The following is a 17733-nucleotide window of genomic DNA, read 5'->3' on the forward strand; positions in this document are numbered from 1 at the left end:
TGATCAGTTGTTAAAGAAATTAGGAAATAAGAAAAATAGTTTTATATTTATCCCCATGCTCCTGTTTCCAGTACTCTTCTGTTTTCTCTAGATCCCAAATATCCATCCTGTATAATGTTTCATTTTACCTTTCTTATAGTGTAGATCTGCTGATGATAGGTTCTTTCTACTTTGTCTGAAAATATCTTTATTTTACCTTTATTTTTGAAAGATACTTCAATGTACTTCGCTTTTCTTCCTACTGCACTTAAATTTTTTAGAAAATTTTATTTATTTAGTTGGATCTTTGTTGCTGCACGGGCTTTTCTTTAGTTGTGGTGAGCAGTGGTATTCTCTAGTTGCAGTGCAGGGCCTTTTGTTGCTGAGCACAGGCTCCAGGCTGTGCGGGCTGCAGAAGTTTTGGCATGTAGGCTCAGTAGCTGTGGCACAGGTTTAGTAGTTGTGGCACATAGGCTTAGTTGCTCTGAGGCATGTGGGATCTTCATGAATCAAGGCTAGAATCCATGTCTCTTGCTGTGGCAGGTGGAGTCTTTACCACGCAGTCACCAGGAAAGCCCTCTGCTGCTGCTGCTGCTGCTCAGTTGCTTCAGTCGTGTCCGACTCTGTGTGACCCCAGAGGCATCAGCCCACCAGGCTCCCCCGTCCCTGGGATTCTCCAGGCAAGAACACTGGAGTGGGTTGCCACCTCTGCAGCACTTTAAAAATGTTACTTCATTGTCTTTTGGCTAGCATTGCTTCTGATGAAAATTCAGGGGTCGTATTTTTTCGTTTTAAACTGCCCACAGTACCTCTAGCTCCCCCTGCCCCACCCCTAGCTTAGGTTTTTCTTTTTATTATAGGCTTTTAGCTATTTGTCATGTTGTAGTGTCTTTTGTTTATTTCACTTTGGGTCCATTTTTGCCCCTGGGATGAGTTGGTTGATAGTTTGTATCTAATTTCAATATTTTTTGACTTTTTAAAAAAGAAAGTTATTAAGTTTATTGTTTTTTTGTACTTGGTGAATTAGCTATATAATTCAATTAATATTAAGCTATAAAACAGTTTCATAGATTCCAAGTATAGGACATTGTCCTTGTTGACCTTTTCTATTTTTAAGTTTATTTATTTATTTTCTTGCTGCATGTGGGCTTTCTCTAGTCTCTGTTGAGATTCCATATTTATTCCCTCATTATATTCATATTCTCCTGTATATCCATGAGTTATAATACCTATTTTAAAGTTCTTGTTTGCTAATTATGTTATTTCTGGATCTATTTCTTGCTCTTTTTTTGGCTGCATCATGCAGCTTGTAGGATCTTAGTTCCCCATCCAGGGATTAAACCCTAACCCTCTGTAGTGAAATTGTGGAGCCCTAACCACCAGACCTCCAGGGAGTTCCCTGGATATATTTCTGGTGATTGATTTTATTTTCTTTCCTGCTTCTTACCATTTCTTATATTTTATTGTAAGCTAAACATTATGGATCCTAGTGTGTTTAGATTTTTGTTGTCTTTTTGAGTCAGGCCTATATTTGAGGTTTTTAAAACAGAATTTTTTTTTTTTTTTTGGTCTGTGCTCTGCCCTTCATGGGATCTTAGTTTCCGACCAGGGATGGAACTGAGGCCCTTGGCAGTGAAAGCGCAGTGTCCTTACCACTGGACCAGCAGGGATTTCCTTGAGGTTTTTTTGGCTGAGCTGGGTGAAGATCTTTAGTTGCAGCGTTGTAACTCTTAGTTGCAGCATGTGGGATCTAGTGCCCTGACGAGGGATCAGACCTTGGTTCCCTGCATTGGAGTCCTAGTTTGAAGTCTCAGTCACTGGACTACCAAGAAAGTCTCTCTGAGGTTTTTAAAGTGCTATTGAAGGGACTTCTCTGGAGGTCCAGTGGTTAAAGAATGCAGGAGCACAGGTTTGATCCCTGGTCTGGGAATAAAGATCCTGCATGCGCAAGCCACATGGTGTGGCCAAAATTAATAACAAAACAAAAACAAAAAATGCTGTTGTAAACTTTTAAAGTTTAATTGTCTAATTGTTGGTTGTATATAAAATACAGCTTTTTGTTTGATTTTTTACCTTATATCCATTAAAACATGTTAGTTAGGAGAGTTATGTAGTAGTGTTTTATATTTTAGAAATGATGAATCTAAACCCTCGGTTGAGATGGATTGGAAAAGGATTAAGAGTGGAAGTGGAGTAATTTGGAGTTTTTTAGTATTCCTGGAAAGATATGGTAGTGACTTGAGTTAGGAATTGGTAGTGGAGTTAGAAAGAAGGGGATGAACTAGAAATTTATTTGGGAGGTTTGATAGTCATACAGCAGGAAATAGATGACACAGTCAGAATAAGGCTAATTTAATGAGAGTTTTGGAGAAGGAAATGGCAACCCACTCCAGTGTTCTTGCCTAGAGAATCCCAGGGACTGCGGATCCTGGTGGGCTGCCATCTGTGGGGTCGCACAGGGTCAGACTGAAGCGACTTGGCAGCAGCAATGAGAGTTTAATTAAGGGGTTACTTCCAAAGATAAGGGAGAGGTGTGGAAAACCACAGTAGGTTCAGACGGTAAAGCGTCTGTCTACAGTGCGGGAGACCCGGGTTTGATCCCTGGGTTGGGAAGATCCCCTGGAGAAGGAAATGGCAATCCATTCCAGGACTATTGCCTGGAAAATCCCATGGACAGAGGAGCCTGGTAGGCTACAGTCCATGGGGTTGCACAGAGTCAGACACGACTGAGCGACTTCACTTTCACTTTAATGTCTGGTGACAGTAGCTCTTGCCACCCCTAGGCGCAGAGGACCTCTCAGAAGGAATGTCTTAGTCATCTAGGCTGCTGTGACTAAAATTCTATAGACTGGGTGACTCATAAAAAACATAAATTTATTTCTCACAGTTCTGGAAACTAGGAAGTTCAAGATCAAGGTGCTGGAAGATTTGGTGTCTGGTGAGAGTCCGCTTCCTGGTTCTTATACATCTTTTTGCTGTGTTCTCACCTGGCAGAAGGGACAAGGGAATTCTCTGAGGTCACTCTTGTACGGTCACTAATTCCATTCAGTAAAGGCTTTACCCTCATGACCTAATGACCCAAGGTTCCTCCCTCCAAACATCAAATTAGAGGTTAGACTGCAGGCTAATTCCAAAGAATTTTGGAAGAATGCAGACATTTAGTTAGTAGCAAGAACAGAGGACTAATCTTAGAGGAGTGATTAGTGTGACATAGCCAGCCCAAGATACTTTAAATGAGAAAGAACAGGGGAAATTATCTGTGTGGAGTTGTAACCCCCAAAACATATATCCAAGTCTTAACCCTTAGAACCTGTGAATTTGACCTTTGGAGTCAGGATGTTTACAAATGTAATTAAGTTGAGGATATTCCCCTCTTGCTTCTCTGTAGACCACCAGGTGGCTTGTGGGACTGGTGATTGAATTTGGGCCCTTGGCAGGAAAGCACAGAGTCCTAACTACTGGGCCACCAGGGAATTCCCAGGTTGAGTACCTTGGTGAGAACATCTGATCCATCCTAAAGTTTTAGGCCAGACCCTAAATCTAGTGTCTGGATTTATAGTGTTTATAAGATAAAGGGATAGAGATTTGAGACCTAGAGATACAGGGAAGAAGGCCATGTGAAGATTAGAGTTGTGCTGCCACAAGCTGAGGGAAACCACAGGCCCCAGAAGCTGATGACATAAGAATTCTTCCTTAGAGCCTTCAGAGGGACAATGGTCCTGCTCATACCTTGATTTCTGGACTTCTGTCTTCCAGAACTATGAGAGAATAGATATCTGTTGTTTTTAGCCACCAATTTTGTGGTAATTTCTTATAGGAAATTACGTAGGAAACTAATACATGTTGCAATTTTTTGAGAGTTTCATGTTAGAACCAAACTAACAGCCAGAGGGTAAGGGAGCCTATTCGTGAGAACCTGTTGATAGGATCTATACAAGTCACCTCAGCAGCAGAGGTGGAGAAGATTGAGTGGGTCTGACTGGGAGGCAGTTAGCAAATGCAAGATGTCTGGCACAGGTATAACCAGTAGGATTTGCTAATGTGTTGGATTTGTGTTTTTTGTGGGATGTTGATTAAAGATAAGGAAATGTCAGTAAAGATTAAACAGCTGAACAGATGTTATGCCATTTACTGAGTAGGGAAAGACTGGATAAATGTAGTTCCTTACATGGTAAGTTTGAAGTATTTGTGTGACATGGTTAAGTAGATATGTCAGGGAGGCAACTGGTTATCTAACACTGGCTTAAAGAGAGATCTGACCTGAAGATAATAATGTAGAATTTGTTAGATTTATAGATAATAGTCAAAATCATGTTATCAGTAATCAGACATTATAGAGGCAGAGTTATTAGTCATTAGTGGTCTTGATGGGAAGTCAGTCTCTAAAACATACTACTGATTTATAAAACAAAGACAAGTAGCAAAATACTGTGGTATAATTCTATGTATATAAAGTTAAAAAACATGTAGAACTAAATAATATTCAGGATAATGGTTACTTCTGGGTGAAGGGATAAGTAGCATCAGGAAAGGGTATATAGGGACTTGAGAAATTTGATATATTCTGTTTAAGCTGTGTCATGAATACAAAAATATTTTTAAAATATATTGTTTTATATATAAATATTTTAGATATGTTCTAAACTTCATTTATGTGGGTTTAATCTTTACTGTATTTTAAATATGAGACTGCCATGTTCAGTAATTTGGCAAATAATGTCATAAAGCCTTAAAAGGAAATATTCTGGATAAAATGCAGCAAATTCAATTACAGAGTAAAGGAAATCCAAAGCATCCCCACCCAATTCATAGAAGCTGGAAATCACCACTGTAAGCAGGCCCTAAAATAACCAAAGATCAGGAGAAAGACTCAGTGGCTGGGTTGTTGCAGCCACGGTTGCCCGGCCGGGGACCCAAGCCGAACAGTCATCGTCAGAATGTCGGGCAAAGACCGAATTGAAATCTTTCCCTTGCGAATGGCACAGACCATCATGAAGGCTCGGTTGAAAGGAGCACAGACAGGTCGAAACCTCCTGAAGAAAAAATCTGATGCCTTAACTCTTCGATTTCGACAGATCCTTAAGAAGATAATAGAGACTAAAATGTTGATGGGTGAAGTAATGAGAGAAGCTGCCTTTTCACTTGCTGAGGCCAAGTTCACAGCAGGGGACTTCAGCACCACAGTTATCCAAAATGTAAATAAGGCCCAAGTGAAGATTAGAGCAAAGAAAGATAATGTAGCAGGTGTTACATTGCCAGTATTTGAACATTATCATGAAGGAACTGACAGTTATGAACTGACTGGTTTAGCCAGAGGTGGGGAACAGTTGGCTAAACTGAAGAGGAATTATGCCAAAGCAGTGGAACTACTGGTGGAACTGGCTTCACTGCAGACTTCCTTTGTTACTTTGGATGAAGCTATTAAGATAACCAACAGACGTGTAAATGCTATTGAACATGTCATCATTCCCCGGATTGAACGTACCCTTGCTTATATCATCACAGAGCTGGATGAAAGAGAGCGAGAGGAGTTCTACAGGTTAAAGAAAATACAGGAAAAGAAAAAGATTCTTAAGGAAAAGTCTGATAAGGACTTGGAGCAACGGAGGGCAGCAGGAGAGGTGATGGAGCCTGCTAATCTCTTGGCTGAAGAGAAAGATGAAGATCTTCTGTTTGAATAAGCTTTCCTGCTCTGGTTCTTTCGGAAGGCCTAACATGTCACCATTTTAATTCATGGTGTGTAGGTTTGTTATGTGTGGCTATTTATTTTTTGGCTTAAGAATTTCACCAGTTGTAAAATTTCCCTGGATGTCTGTTTATGGGATCTACCTTTGCAGAATCATAATTAAGCAACAAATAATCACCAGTGAAATTTGTAGAACCTGTCCCGAAACCTGTAGAATTTATGCTGTGGAAGTGTCACCCTACTTCAGTTATACATCTGTTACAAGTCATCTGCTCACCGAACATAGTAAGAAAATCCCTTTAGGAAGCAGCAGTGCTCTCAGGCCAACACACATTTGTAGGCCAGCTACTCTGGAGCACACTTTGTTCCTACCTGCTCACGCACCTTGGCACCATTGTCTGAGATTGCTACAGCCATTCTTATGTTAGTTACTATGGGACGTCTCTCCTTAAGCTTTAGGGAAACCTTCATTTATTTTTCCTTGAATAACAGGTCTCTGGTCTGTCATGGGAACAGTTCTGCCAATTCAAATGTGACTACAGTATAAACAGTAAAATGATTTTAAAAAACCCAAAGATCAGAGACTAGACCTTTGTGAAAGCCAGGTGGGAAGTTTGAATGGAGACTGTGAATTGTAATATATATATATAAACATGAACTAACAAAAGCTGATTATACTTCAGGGAAGTGGGAGATCTAAAAGTCTGCTTATGGAAAAGAGAAACAGGGAACCTTTGTCAGTTTTGGCTTGGATTTTTGAATGAGAAAAATATCTCCTAAAAATGTGCAATCACAGGTCTGTCCTCATACAGACTCAGGGTTTTAATTGACATTTCTTGCTTGGTTCAGGAAATGTGTAGCTGAGAAATTATCAAAATGGTCACTGATGATGCCCCTGGGTAAGTAGCATTTAGCTACCCTGTGTGGCCTATCTTCTACCCAGGTTTCACAGGAGTCTAGTAAAATCTCACCAAAGATTAACTCAGAGACTTAAAGATTAGCTCAGGGACTTCCCTTGTGGTTCAGTGGCTAAGACTCTGTACTCCCAATCCTAGGGGTATGGATTTGATCCCTGGTTGGGGATAGTACTAATATCCTGCACATTGTGCCATGAGGCCACAATGTGTAGGAGGCCTTAAAAAAAGAAAAGATTAGCTCACAATCTTAAATTATGAAACATGAACCTCTCTGATTAAGAACCAACAGAATCAGGGGCTGTCCTGGTGGTGTAGTGGTTGGCAGTCTGCCTGCCAATGCAGGAGAGAACAGGTTTCATCTCTGGTTTGGGAAGATCCCACATGCCGTGGAGCATCTAAGCCTATGTACCACAATACTGAGCCCTGTGCTCCAGAGCCCAGGGGCCGCAACTGCTGAAGCCTGTCTTCTAGAACCTGTGCGCCACACCAAGAGAAGCCACCACAATGAGAAGCCTGTACAGTACAATGAAGACCAGCAGGGTAAAAAAATAAGTAAATCTTTTTAAAAAGAATCAACAGAATTAGATTCCCAGAGACTTCAGAAAATGGTATTATTGAAACACTGTAAAGCTAGTGTGTTTAAAATTTATTAAATAAATATTGCATAGGAACGTGGAATGTTAGGTCCATGAATCAAGGCAAATTGGACGTGGTCAAGCAGCAGATGACGAGAGTGAACAACGACATTCTAGGGATCAGTGAACTAAGATGGACTGGAATGGGTGAATTTAACTCAGATGACCATTATATCTGCTACTGTAGGCAGGAATCCCTTAGAAGAAATGGAGTAGCCATCATAATCAACAAAAGATTCCAAAATGCAGTACTTCGATGCAATCTCAAAAACGACAGAATGATCTCTGTTCGTTTCCAAGGCAAACCATTAAGTATCACGGTAATCCAAGTCTATGTCTCAACCAGTAACGCTGAAGAAGCTAAAGTTGAACGGTTCTATGAAGACCTATAAGACTTTCTAGAACTAACACCCAAGAAAGATGTCCTTTTCATTATAGGGGACTGGAATGCAAAAGTAGGAAGTCAAGAAACACCTGGAGTAACAGGCAAATTTGGCCTTGGAGTACAGAATGAAGCACGGTAAAGGCTAATAGAGTTCTGCCAAGAGAACGCACTGGTCATAGCAAACACCCTCTTCCAACAACACAAGAGAAGACTCTACACATGGACATCACCAGATGGTTGACACTGAAATCAGATTGATTATATTCTTTGCAGCCAAAGATGGAGAAGCTCTATACATCAGCAAAAACAAGACTGGGCGCTGACTGTGGCTCGGATCATGAACTCCTTATTGCCACATTCAGACTGAAATTGAAGAAAGTGGAGAAAACCACTAGACCATTCAGGTATGACCTAAATCAAATCCCTTATGATTATACAATGGAAGTGAGAAATAGATTTAAGGGACTAGATCTGATAGAATGCCTGATGAACTATGGATGGAGGTTCGTGACATTGAATAGGAGACAGCAATCAAGAAATCAAGTTTTCATTTCCCCAAGAAAAAGAAATGCAAAAAAGCAAAATGGCTGTCTGAGGAGGCCTTACAAATAGCTATGAAAAGAAGGGAAGCGAAAAGCAAAGGAGAAAAGGAAAGATATAAGCATCTGAATGCAGAGTTCCAAAGAATAGCAAGGAGAGATAAGAAAGCCTTCCTCAGTATCACTGCAAAGAAATAGAGGAAAACAATAGAATAGGAAAGACTAGAGATCTCTTCAAGAAAATTAGAGATACCAAGGGAACATTTCATGCAAAGATGGGCACAATAAAGGACAGAAATGGTATGGACCTAACAGAAGTAGAAGATATTAAGAAGAGGTGGCAAGAATACACAGAAGAACTGTACAAGAAAGATCTTCACGACCCAGATAATCACAATGGTGTGATTACTCACCTAGAGCCAGACATCCTGGAATGTGAAATCAAGTGGGCCTTAGAAAGCATCACTATGAACAAAGCTAGTGGAGATGATGGAATTCCAGTAGAGCTATTTCAAATCCTGAAAGATGATGCTGTGAAAGTGCTACACTCAATATGCCAGCACATTTGGAAAATTCAGCAGTGGCCACAGGACTGGAAACGGTCAGTTTTCATTCCAATCCCAAAGAAAGGCAATGCCAAAGAATGCTCAAGCTACCGCACAATTGCACTCATCTCACACGCTAGTAAAGTAATGCTTAAAATTCTCCAAGCCAGGCTTCAGCAGTACGTGAACCGTGAACTTCCAGATGTTCAAGCTGGTTTTAGAAAAGGCAGAGGAACCAGGGATGAAATTGCCAACATCTGCTGGGTCATCGAGAAAGCAAGAGAGTACCAGAAAAACATGTATTTCTGCTTTTTTTGACTATGCCAAAGCCTTTGACTATGTGGATCACAATAAACTATGGAAAATTCTTAAAGAGATGGGCATATCAGACCACGTGACCTGCTTCTTGAGAAACCTATATGCAGGTCAGGAAGCAACAGTTAGAACTGGACATGGAACAACAGACTAGTTCCAAATAGGAAAAGGAGTATGTCAATGCTGGATCTTGTCACCCTGCATAATTAACTTATATACAGAGTACATCATGAGAAAACTGGGCTAGAAGAAGCACAAGCTGGAATAAAGATTTCTGGGAGAAATATCAATAACCTCAGATATGGAGATGATACTACCCTTATGGCAGAAAGTGAAGAAAAACTAAAGAGCCTCTTGATGAAAGTGAAAGAGGAGAGTGAAAAAGTTGGCTTAAAGCTCAACATTCAAAAAACTAAGATCATGGCATCCGGTCCCATCACTTCATGGCAAATAGATGGGAAAACAGTGGAAACAGTGTCAGACTTTATTTTTGGGAGCTCCAAAATCACTGCAGATGGTGACTGCAGCCATGAAATTAAAAGACTCCTTGGAAGGAAAGTTATGACCCACCTAGACAGCATATTAAAAAGCAGCTGCTAAGTTGCTTCAGTCGTGTCTGACTCTGTGTGACCCCATAGACGACAGCCCACCAGGCTCTGCCGTCCCTGGGATTCTCCAGGCAAGAACACTGGAGTGGGTTGCCATTTCCTTCTCCAGTGCATGGAAATGAAAATGAAATAAAAAAGCAGAGACAGTACTTTTCCAACAAAGATCCCTCTAGTCAAGGCTATGGTTTTTCCAGTGTTCATGTATGGATGTGAGAGTTGGACTATAAAGAAAGCTGAGCGCCGAAGAATTGATGCTTTTGAACTGTGGTGTTGGAGAAGACTCTTGAGAGTCCCTTGGACTGCAAGGAGATCCAACCAGTCCATCCTGAGGGAGATCAGTTCTAGGTGTTCATTGGAAGGACTGATGTTGAAGCTGAAACTCCAAAACTTTGGCCACGTGATGTGAAGAGCTGACTCATTTGAAAAGACTCTGATGCTGGGAAAGATTGAAGGCAGGAAGAGAAGGGGACGACAGAGGATGGGATGGTTGGATGGCATCACCGACTCGATGGACATGGGTTTGGGTGGACTCCGGAAGTTGGTGATGGACAGGGAGGCCTGGCGTGCTGCAGTTCATGGGGTCACAAAAAGTCGGACACGACTGAGCGACTGAACTGAACTGAAATAAATGAAAAAAGAGCAATGTACAATTAGACTGTGAAGAACTAAATGCGACGGAATAAAGAAATAGTGACCTGGAAGGTAGATCTGTAGAAATTACCCATGGGAAGCATAATTTCCATTTTCACATGGGCATATGAACCAATTCTGGGTTTTGAGACCCAAGTAAAAGTCTGTTAAGACTATTTTCAGGGAATTTTTTTGCTTCCCTGAAATTGATACTTCTTTCTTACATGAATTCTGACATGGTAGGGTTTGATGCAGTTGAAACTCTCATATGTTCTTTTGGGAATGCAAAATAATAGAGCCACATTGCAAGAACAGGTGAGTACTTTCTTATGTAAAGTTAAATACACACTTAACACGTAGGAAATGTGGAATTCCAGGGACACAGAAATCCCATTTTTAGGTGACTACCCATGAAAAATGAAAACTGTGTTCCCACAAAAGTTTATGTGGGAAGCCCCACCAGGAACTTCCTTTGTGATCTACTGATTGGGAACTCAACAGCCAGTGCAAGGGACACAGGTTCGATTCCTGGTCTGGAAAGACCATACATGCCACAGAAGAACTAAGCCCAGCTAAGCTCTAGAGCCTGCAAGCTGTACTACTGAGCCCATATGCTGCAAATGAAGAAAGCCTGAGCACGACAAAGACCCTGCCCAATGAAAAATAAATAATTTAAAAAAATTTTATGAGTTGTTACAGCTTTATTCAAATTTGTCTAAAATGCAAATAACCCAAATGCTCTTCAGTTGGTAAAGAAAGAAATTCTAGTGTATTCATTACAGTGGAATGCTTCTCAGCAATAAAAAGGACAAATTACAGAAGCATGCAACACCACCAGTAAACCTGTGTTAAAATGCACTATGCAAAATGAAAGGAGTCAGATTTGAAAGGCCTGATTACTTAATGATTCTGTTTATATGACATTTTGGGGAAGGCAGGACACTGGAGACAGAACAAAGATGAGTAGTTGCCTGGGATTGGTAAGAAGGATTGTCTGCAAAGGGACACTGGAGAATTTCTGGGTTATGGAACTGTTCTATATCTTTATTATGGTGGTAGTATACAACTGTATGGATTCATCAAAACTCATTGAACTAACTATATACCAAAATAAATTTTTTTGCTACATATAAATTATACTATAATTAAAAGAAAAACAATGAATAAGAAGATAGTACGGTATTCAGAGTAAATCAGAGTAAACTTACTGGAGAAATTTGGTTATAAAGAAGAGTAACTGAAGAGGACGTGGGAGTCAACAGAAGGTTTTTGTTTTTAAAGCAAATAATGGAGCTTAAATTGTATAAGAATGATCTGTTTATGGGAATTCCCTGGTGGTCTGTTGGTTAGGACTCACTGCTTTCAGCGCACAGACTTAGATTCAGCTCCTGGATTGGAAACTTCAGATCCCGCAAGCTGCCGGGCACAGCCAGGAAAAAGAAGAATGATCCATTTGAGAAGGATAGTTTGAAGATGTGCATAAGTGAAGAAGCAACAGGAGGAGCCAAGACAGGAGGGATGAAATCCAGCCAGCACATGTGGAAGTGTTGGTCTTTGCAAGGATGTACGTGTTTTCCATAGAAGAGAAGGCCGAGGAAAAGATGCATGCGGTTTTGAGCTGAATTTGATGGGGAGGTGGCTTCATTATTTTCACTGAAGTGGATCACATTCTGATATCAGTGTGAAATGGGTTTGAGGAACAAGTAGAAGGCATGAAATAATTGTTGCTTGATAGTGGGAGAGTGCCCTGTCTAAGGAGACTTTGAATGATTTCCAGCTACTTAGGGCTCATTTGAAGTTAATGGTCATGAATTTTCCATGACATAATATGTTGTGTGAATCTTCCCCTCTTCATAGATGATTAGCTGCTGGGTGTTGCCATAAAGAAAGGTGAATAGCAAAGTTCTTCCAGGAGAATGTCTGAAGAGTATGATGGAGGAGAGGAAACAAGGAGTTGAGGATATTTATGAAGGAGTAATCTATAATTTGGACTATGGAGGGAATTTATTCAGTAAAAAGTGGTGTGGAGGTCATTGAATGTATTGCATGTTGAAACCTTTGACAAAGATGGCAATCCCTGGCTTATCGTTCTCTCTTTATGTCTGAATGCCATACCTTTCAAATGTTTGTTGAATGAACAAATGTCAGTCTCTTAGCGGAGATGTCTTATCTCTCTCAGTTTGCATTCTTCTACAGCCTCCTTATTATAACAGTCTTTTATAGTGTGAACACTTTTGAGGGTGGGAATGGGCAGACCTTCTTATCCTCTGGCATGTAGTCACTGAATAAATATTTGCTGAATAAATGACTATGATTTCTGCTTGCTTAGTTCCTTGTGCTATATTGAAATCGTCAGATTTATGGGATGTTTTCTCTACTAAACTGTTTGGTCCAAAAGGATTAGAGCTATAACTTACTCATCCCTGTATTCTCAGGGGCTGGCACAGAACAGGAGATAAGTGAAGGATTGAGAGAACTTAATTTTTTTAAAAGATACAACAGAAGCTACAACAGGTCAAGATTTTCCACATGGTTGATAATTGGAATAAGGTGGTTTCATTGCATATAAATCATTAGAGTGAGAAGAATGTATCTTAAGATATTCTCATGTATAACATGACCACTTTTATGTTGAATTTTTGTAGATGTAACAAGTTTGTTTGTTTGGGGGTTTGTTTGCTAGGAGGAGGCATCTCCCTACTCTTTGGTCAACATATGCCTGAACGTCCTGGTTGCTAACCTAGAGAAATTGTGTTCTGAAAGATCTGATGGAACACTTTGTCTTCCGGAGCATTGGAGTTTTCCTCAGGAATTAGCTGATCGATTCGTTGGGATGATGACTTGGCAAGGTAATGATAAGACTGCTTTATTGTGTACTTTTATAGCACTTGACTATTTGAAAAACACTTTTGCATATAATTCTGTTTTGTTCCTCTCAACAACCTGCTGAGAAATATAGAAATTTGTGTGGAGGTTGATTCTCAGAGTCTTTCTGGGATCCCTTGATGAAAATTATCTTCCTTCTAGGTTTGCCCTGCTATTGCTATAGTCTCATTTCCCATTTTTTTGATTGTAAATATGAACCTTAAAAATTTTTTTCCTTTACTTCCTCTAGTAGTAGTAGGGCTTTCAAAGGGCTGTGTTTGCTATGTTAGTGTTTTCTTAATGAAAAATTTTGGGGAGTAGCACATGATCGAGATAAAATTCACATAGTGTATAATTCATCCATTTAAAGTATATGGTTCAGTTTTTTGTTTTTTTTTTAGCACATTCACAGATTTGTGCAGCCATCATCCCAGTCAGTTTTCATCACCTCAAAAAAAAAAAAAAAAATCCTTATTCATCCCCCTATAATTCTTAGCAGTCACTAATCTACTTTCTACCTCTATGGATTTGCCTTTTATGAACATTTAGTGTAAATGGAATCATTTAATATGTGACCTATTGTGTCTTTGGAGAAGGCAGTGGCTCCCCACTCCAGTATTCTTGACTGGAAAATCCCATGGACGGAGGAGCCTGATGGACTGCAGTCCAAGGGGGCGCTAAGAGTCGGACACGACTGAGCAACTTCACTTTCAGTTTTCACTTTCATGCATTGGAGAAGGAAATGGCAACCCACTCCAGTGTTCTTGCCTTGAGAATCCCAGGGACGGGGGATTCTGGTGGGCTGCCGTGTATGGGGTCGCACAGAGTTGGACACGACTGAAGCGACTTAGCAGCAGCAGCAGCATTGTGTGTTGCTTCTTTCATTTAGCATAATATTGTCAAGGTTCATCCATTTTGTAACATCAACTACTACTGAATTTTTATGGCTGTGTAATATTCCACTGTATTGATATACTACCTTTTATTTGTTTCTCAGTTGATGAACATTAGGTTTATTTTTAAGATTTTTTTTTAATGTGGACTGTTTTTAGTCTTTATTGAATTTGTTACAGTATTGCTTCTGTTTTATGTTTTGCTTTTTTGACCACAAGGTGTGTGGGATTGTAGCTCCCAGACCAGGGACTGAACCCTCACCCTCTGCACTGGAAGGGAAAATCTTAACTACTAGACTGCCAGGGAAGTCCCTGTGTTGTTTTTATTATATATTTTGGCTATTACGAATAATGCTTCTATAAACATTAGTGTACACATTTGTGTGTGTGGATATATGCTTTTATATCTTTGGGTGTATACCCAGGAGTGGAATTGCCAGGTTAAGTGGTAGCTTTGTGTTTAACTTTCTGAAGAACTTCGAATTCTTTCCCAAAGTAGCTGTACCATTTTATGTTCCCACCAGCAGTTGGAAGAGAAGAGTTCCAGTTTCTCCACATCCTCACCAAAACTTGTTATCTAATGGCTTTGATGATTGCCATTCTGGTGGATGTGAAGTGGTATCTATTGTGATTTTTATGTGCATTTCCCTAATAGCTAATTGGCTTCCCTGGTGGCTCAGACAGTGAAGAATCTGCTTTCAATGCAGGAGACCCGGGTTTGATCCCTGGGTTGGGAAGATCCCTTGGAGAAGGGAATGGCTACCCACTCCAGTATTCTTGCTGAAAAATTCCATAGACAAGAGGAGCCTGGCAGGCTATATTTCATGGAGTCACAAAGAGTCAGATGTGACTGAGCACAATATAAAATATAAATATAAAAAATACACATATGCCTCCTTTATCCATTCATCTGTTATTGGTATGTATGTTCCTGTTGCCATTTTAAAAATTGTTTTTATAGGTCTTTTTCTTCTCTTGTGTTTTCCACCTAGAGAATCTCCTTTAACATTTGTTTATAGATGGTATCCATTCATCTGTTGCTGGACACTTAACGTTGCTTCCATTTCTTGGCAATTGTAAATAATGCTCCTGTGAACATTAGGATGTATATATCTTTTCAGATCAGTGTTTTGTTTTTTTTTAATTGGATATTTACCCAGCAGTGGAATTGCTGGTCATAGGATAGTTGGGTTTTTTTAAGAAAACTCTACACTGTTTTCCACAGTAGCTGCACAAATTTTTACATTCCCGCCAACATTATATGAGGGTTTCCTTTTCTCCACCTCCTCACCAGCATTTGTTATTTGAGTTCTATCTGATGATAGCAGTTCTGACGGGTATGAGGTGATACCTCATTCTGGTTTTGATTTGGATTTCCCTGGTGGTTAGTGATGTAACACATACATCTTTTCGTGTGCCTGTTGGGCATATGCATGTCTTTGGAGAAATGTCTGTTTAGGTCTTCTTTCCATTTCTAAATAGAATTGTTTGTTTTCTTGGTATTAAGTTATATGAGTTGTTTATGTATGCATTGTGGATGTTTTATTGGTTGTATTAGGTTGGTGAAAAAGTAATGGCGATTCTTCAGACTGTGAATTTTTGTTTTAAATCATTATACCTAGGCTCAAACACATCTTTATTAATCAAAAAAGGAACCATTACAATCAACATATGTTTTTCCAATGAGAAGTAAGTTTGTTTATTCCTGTAGAATAAAAATCTGTATTTGGGGATTCAGTGAACTCTTGGAAGGCATTTTCTGCCTCTGTTGGTTGTGGAAGCATTTTCCCTGCAGAAAGTTGTCGAGATGCTTGAAGAAGTGTTAGTCGGTTAGTAAGAAGTCAGGTGAATATGGTGGATGAGGCAAAACTTTTAGCCCAGTTTGTTCAACTTTTGACACATCGATTGTGTGACATGGGGTTGGGCATTGTAGTCAGAGAAATGGTTCATTGTTGTTGGGTAAAATAAGAGAAGACAACACTTCAAAACAATGATTTTTTTGGATTTTTGGTCACCTCATGAGGCACCCAGTTACCGAACTTTTTCACCTTTCCAATTTGCCTCCAATGCCAAATGACCGCAGAATGGTCAGTGTTGAGTTCTTCAGCCACTTCTCGTGTAGTTTTAAGAGGATCAGCTTCGATGTTTGCTCTCAGTTGTTTGTTGTCAACTTCCGATGCCCAGCTACTACACTCATCTTCAAGGCACTTGTCTCCTTTGTAAAACTTCTTGAACCAAACATACTGCATTGCATGTTAGTTATCAGTTCCTGGGCCAAGTGTGTCGTTGATGTTGCCTGAGTTGTCTCCACTGCTTTACAGTCCATTTTGAACTTGAATAAGAAAATTGCTTGATTTGCTTTTTGTCTAACATCATTTCTGTAGTCTAAAATAAATAACAATAAACCGCATGAGAAATGCTGGATGAAGCACAAGCTAGAATCAAGTTTGCTGGGAGAACTATCAATAACCTCAAATATGATGCCACCCTTATGGCAGAAAGCAAAGAACTAAAGAGTCTCTTGATGAAAGTGAAAGTGGAGAGTGAAAAAGTTGGCTTAAAGCTCAACATTCAGAAAACGAAGATCATGGCATCTGGTCCCATCAGTTCATGGCAAATAGATGGGGAAACAGTCGAAATAGTGACAGACTTTATTTTCTTGGGCTCCAAAATCACTGCAGATGGTGACTGCAGCCATGAAATTAAAAGAAGCTTACTCCTTGGAAGAAAAGTTATGACCAACCTAGACAGCTTATTAAAAAGCAGAGACATTACTTTGCCAACAAAGGTCTGTCTAGTCAAGGCTGTGGTTTTTCCAGTAATCATTAGTCATGTATGGATGTGAGAGTTGGACTATAAAGAAAGATGAGCACTAAAGAATTGCTGCTTTTGAACTGTGGTGCTGGAAAAGACTCTTGAGAGTCCCTTGGACTGCAAGGAGATCCAAGCAGTCCATCCTGAGGGAGATCAGTCCTGGGTGTTCATGGGAAGGACTGATGCTGAAGTTGAAACTCCAATACTTCGGCCACCTAATGTGAAGAACTGACTCATTGCAAAAGACCCTAATGCTGGGAAAGATTGAAGGCGGGAGGAGAAGGGGATGACAGAGGATGAGATGGTTGGATGGCATCACCAACTCAATGGACATGAGTTTGAGTAAACTCCAGGAGCTGGTGATGGACAGGGAGGCCTGGCGTGCTGCAGTCCATAGGGTTGCAAAGAGTCAGACATGACTGAGCGACTGAATTGAACTGAAACGGCATGTAACAAGTCATTAGCAAAAAACATGGAGTGAGAAATGCACATTAAAATGATGTAACCACATTTATTTAAGAATGTATCCCACTATCAAATGGCAAAGTTCAACAATGCAAAACCTCAGTTACTTTTGCACCAACCTAATAGATTGGAGGGGAGAGCTTACTCCAGAGTAGTGCTTCACTGTGCCATGTTGCTGATGTTACGCCCTCTGCTCTCATTCTTACTTCTTTTCTTCTTACTTTGGATTTAATTTGTTCTTCTTTTTCTAGTTTCCTAAGGCGGGAATTTAGATTATTGATTTTAGATCTTCTTTACTTAAGTATGCATTCACAGCTATAACTTTCTCACCTAGCACTGCCTTTTCTGCGTCCCATAGATTTGGGTAAGTTGTGTTCTTATCTTCATTCAGTTCAAAATATTTTGTAGTTTCTCTTGATTTTTTTCCCCTTTGATTCATCTGTTATTTAGAAGTATG

The 17733-nt window shown here is 39.9% G+C and overlaps 2 protein-coding genes across 5 annotated transcripts in view; both read left to right on the forward strand.

The window, feature by feature from the left end:
* ZYG11A (zyg-11 family member A, cell cycle regulator) overlaps positions 1–17733 on the forward strand; it is a 75492-nt gene that overhangs the window by 6331 nt on the left and 51428 nt on the right. For 2 of the 4 annotated variants that reach the window (XM_004001985.6, XM_060409277.1), the window contains exon 2: positions 12923–13088. The exons of the other annotated variants lie outside the window; for them this stretch is intronic. In XM_004001985.6, coding sequence (XP_004002034.3) covers positions 12923–13088 — 166 coding nt within the window. The remainder of the gene's footprint in view (positions 1–12922; positions 13089–17733) is intronic. 4 annotated transcript variants of the gene reach the window in all.
* LOC101116777 (V-type proton ATPase subunit D) lies at positions 4852–5782 on the forward strand. Its single transcript, XM_004001986.5, has one exon. It carries the CDS (start codon positions 4917–4919, stop codon positions 5658–5660), a length of 744 nt encoding a protein of 247 aa, XP_004002035.2. The 5' UTR covers positions 4852–4916; the 3' UTR covers positions 5661–5782.

Source organism: Ovis aries, chromosome 1, assembly GCF_016772045.2.
Source record: "Ovis aries strain OAR_USU_Benz2616 breed Rambouillet chromosome 1, ARS-UI_Ramb_v3.0, whole genome shotgun sequence".
Taxonomy (NCBI): domain Eukaryota; kingdom Metazoa; phylum Chordata; class Mammalia; order Artiodactyla; family Bovidae; genus Ovis; species Ovis aries.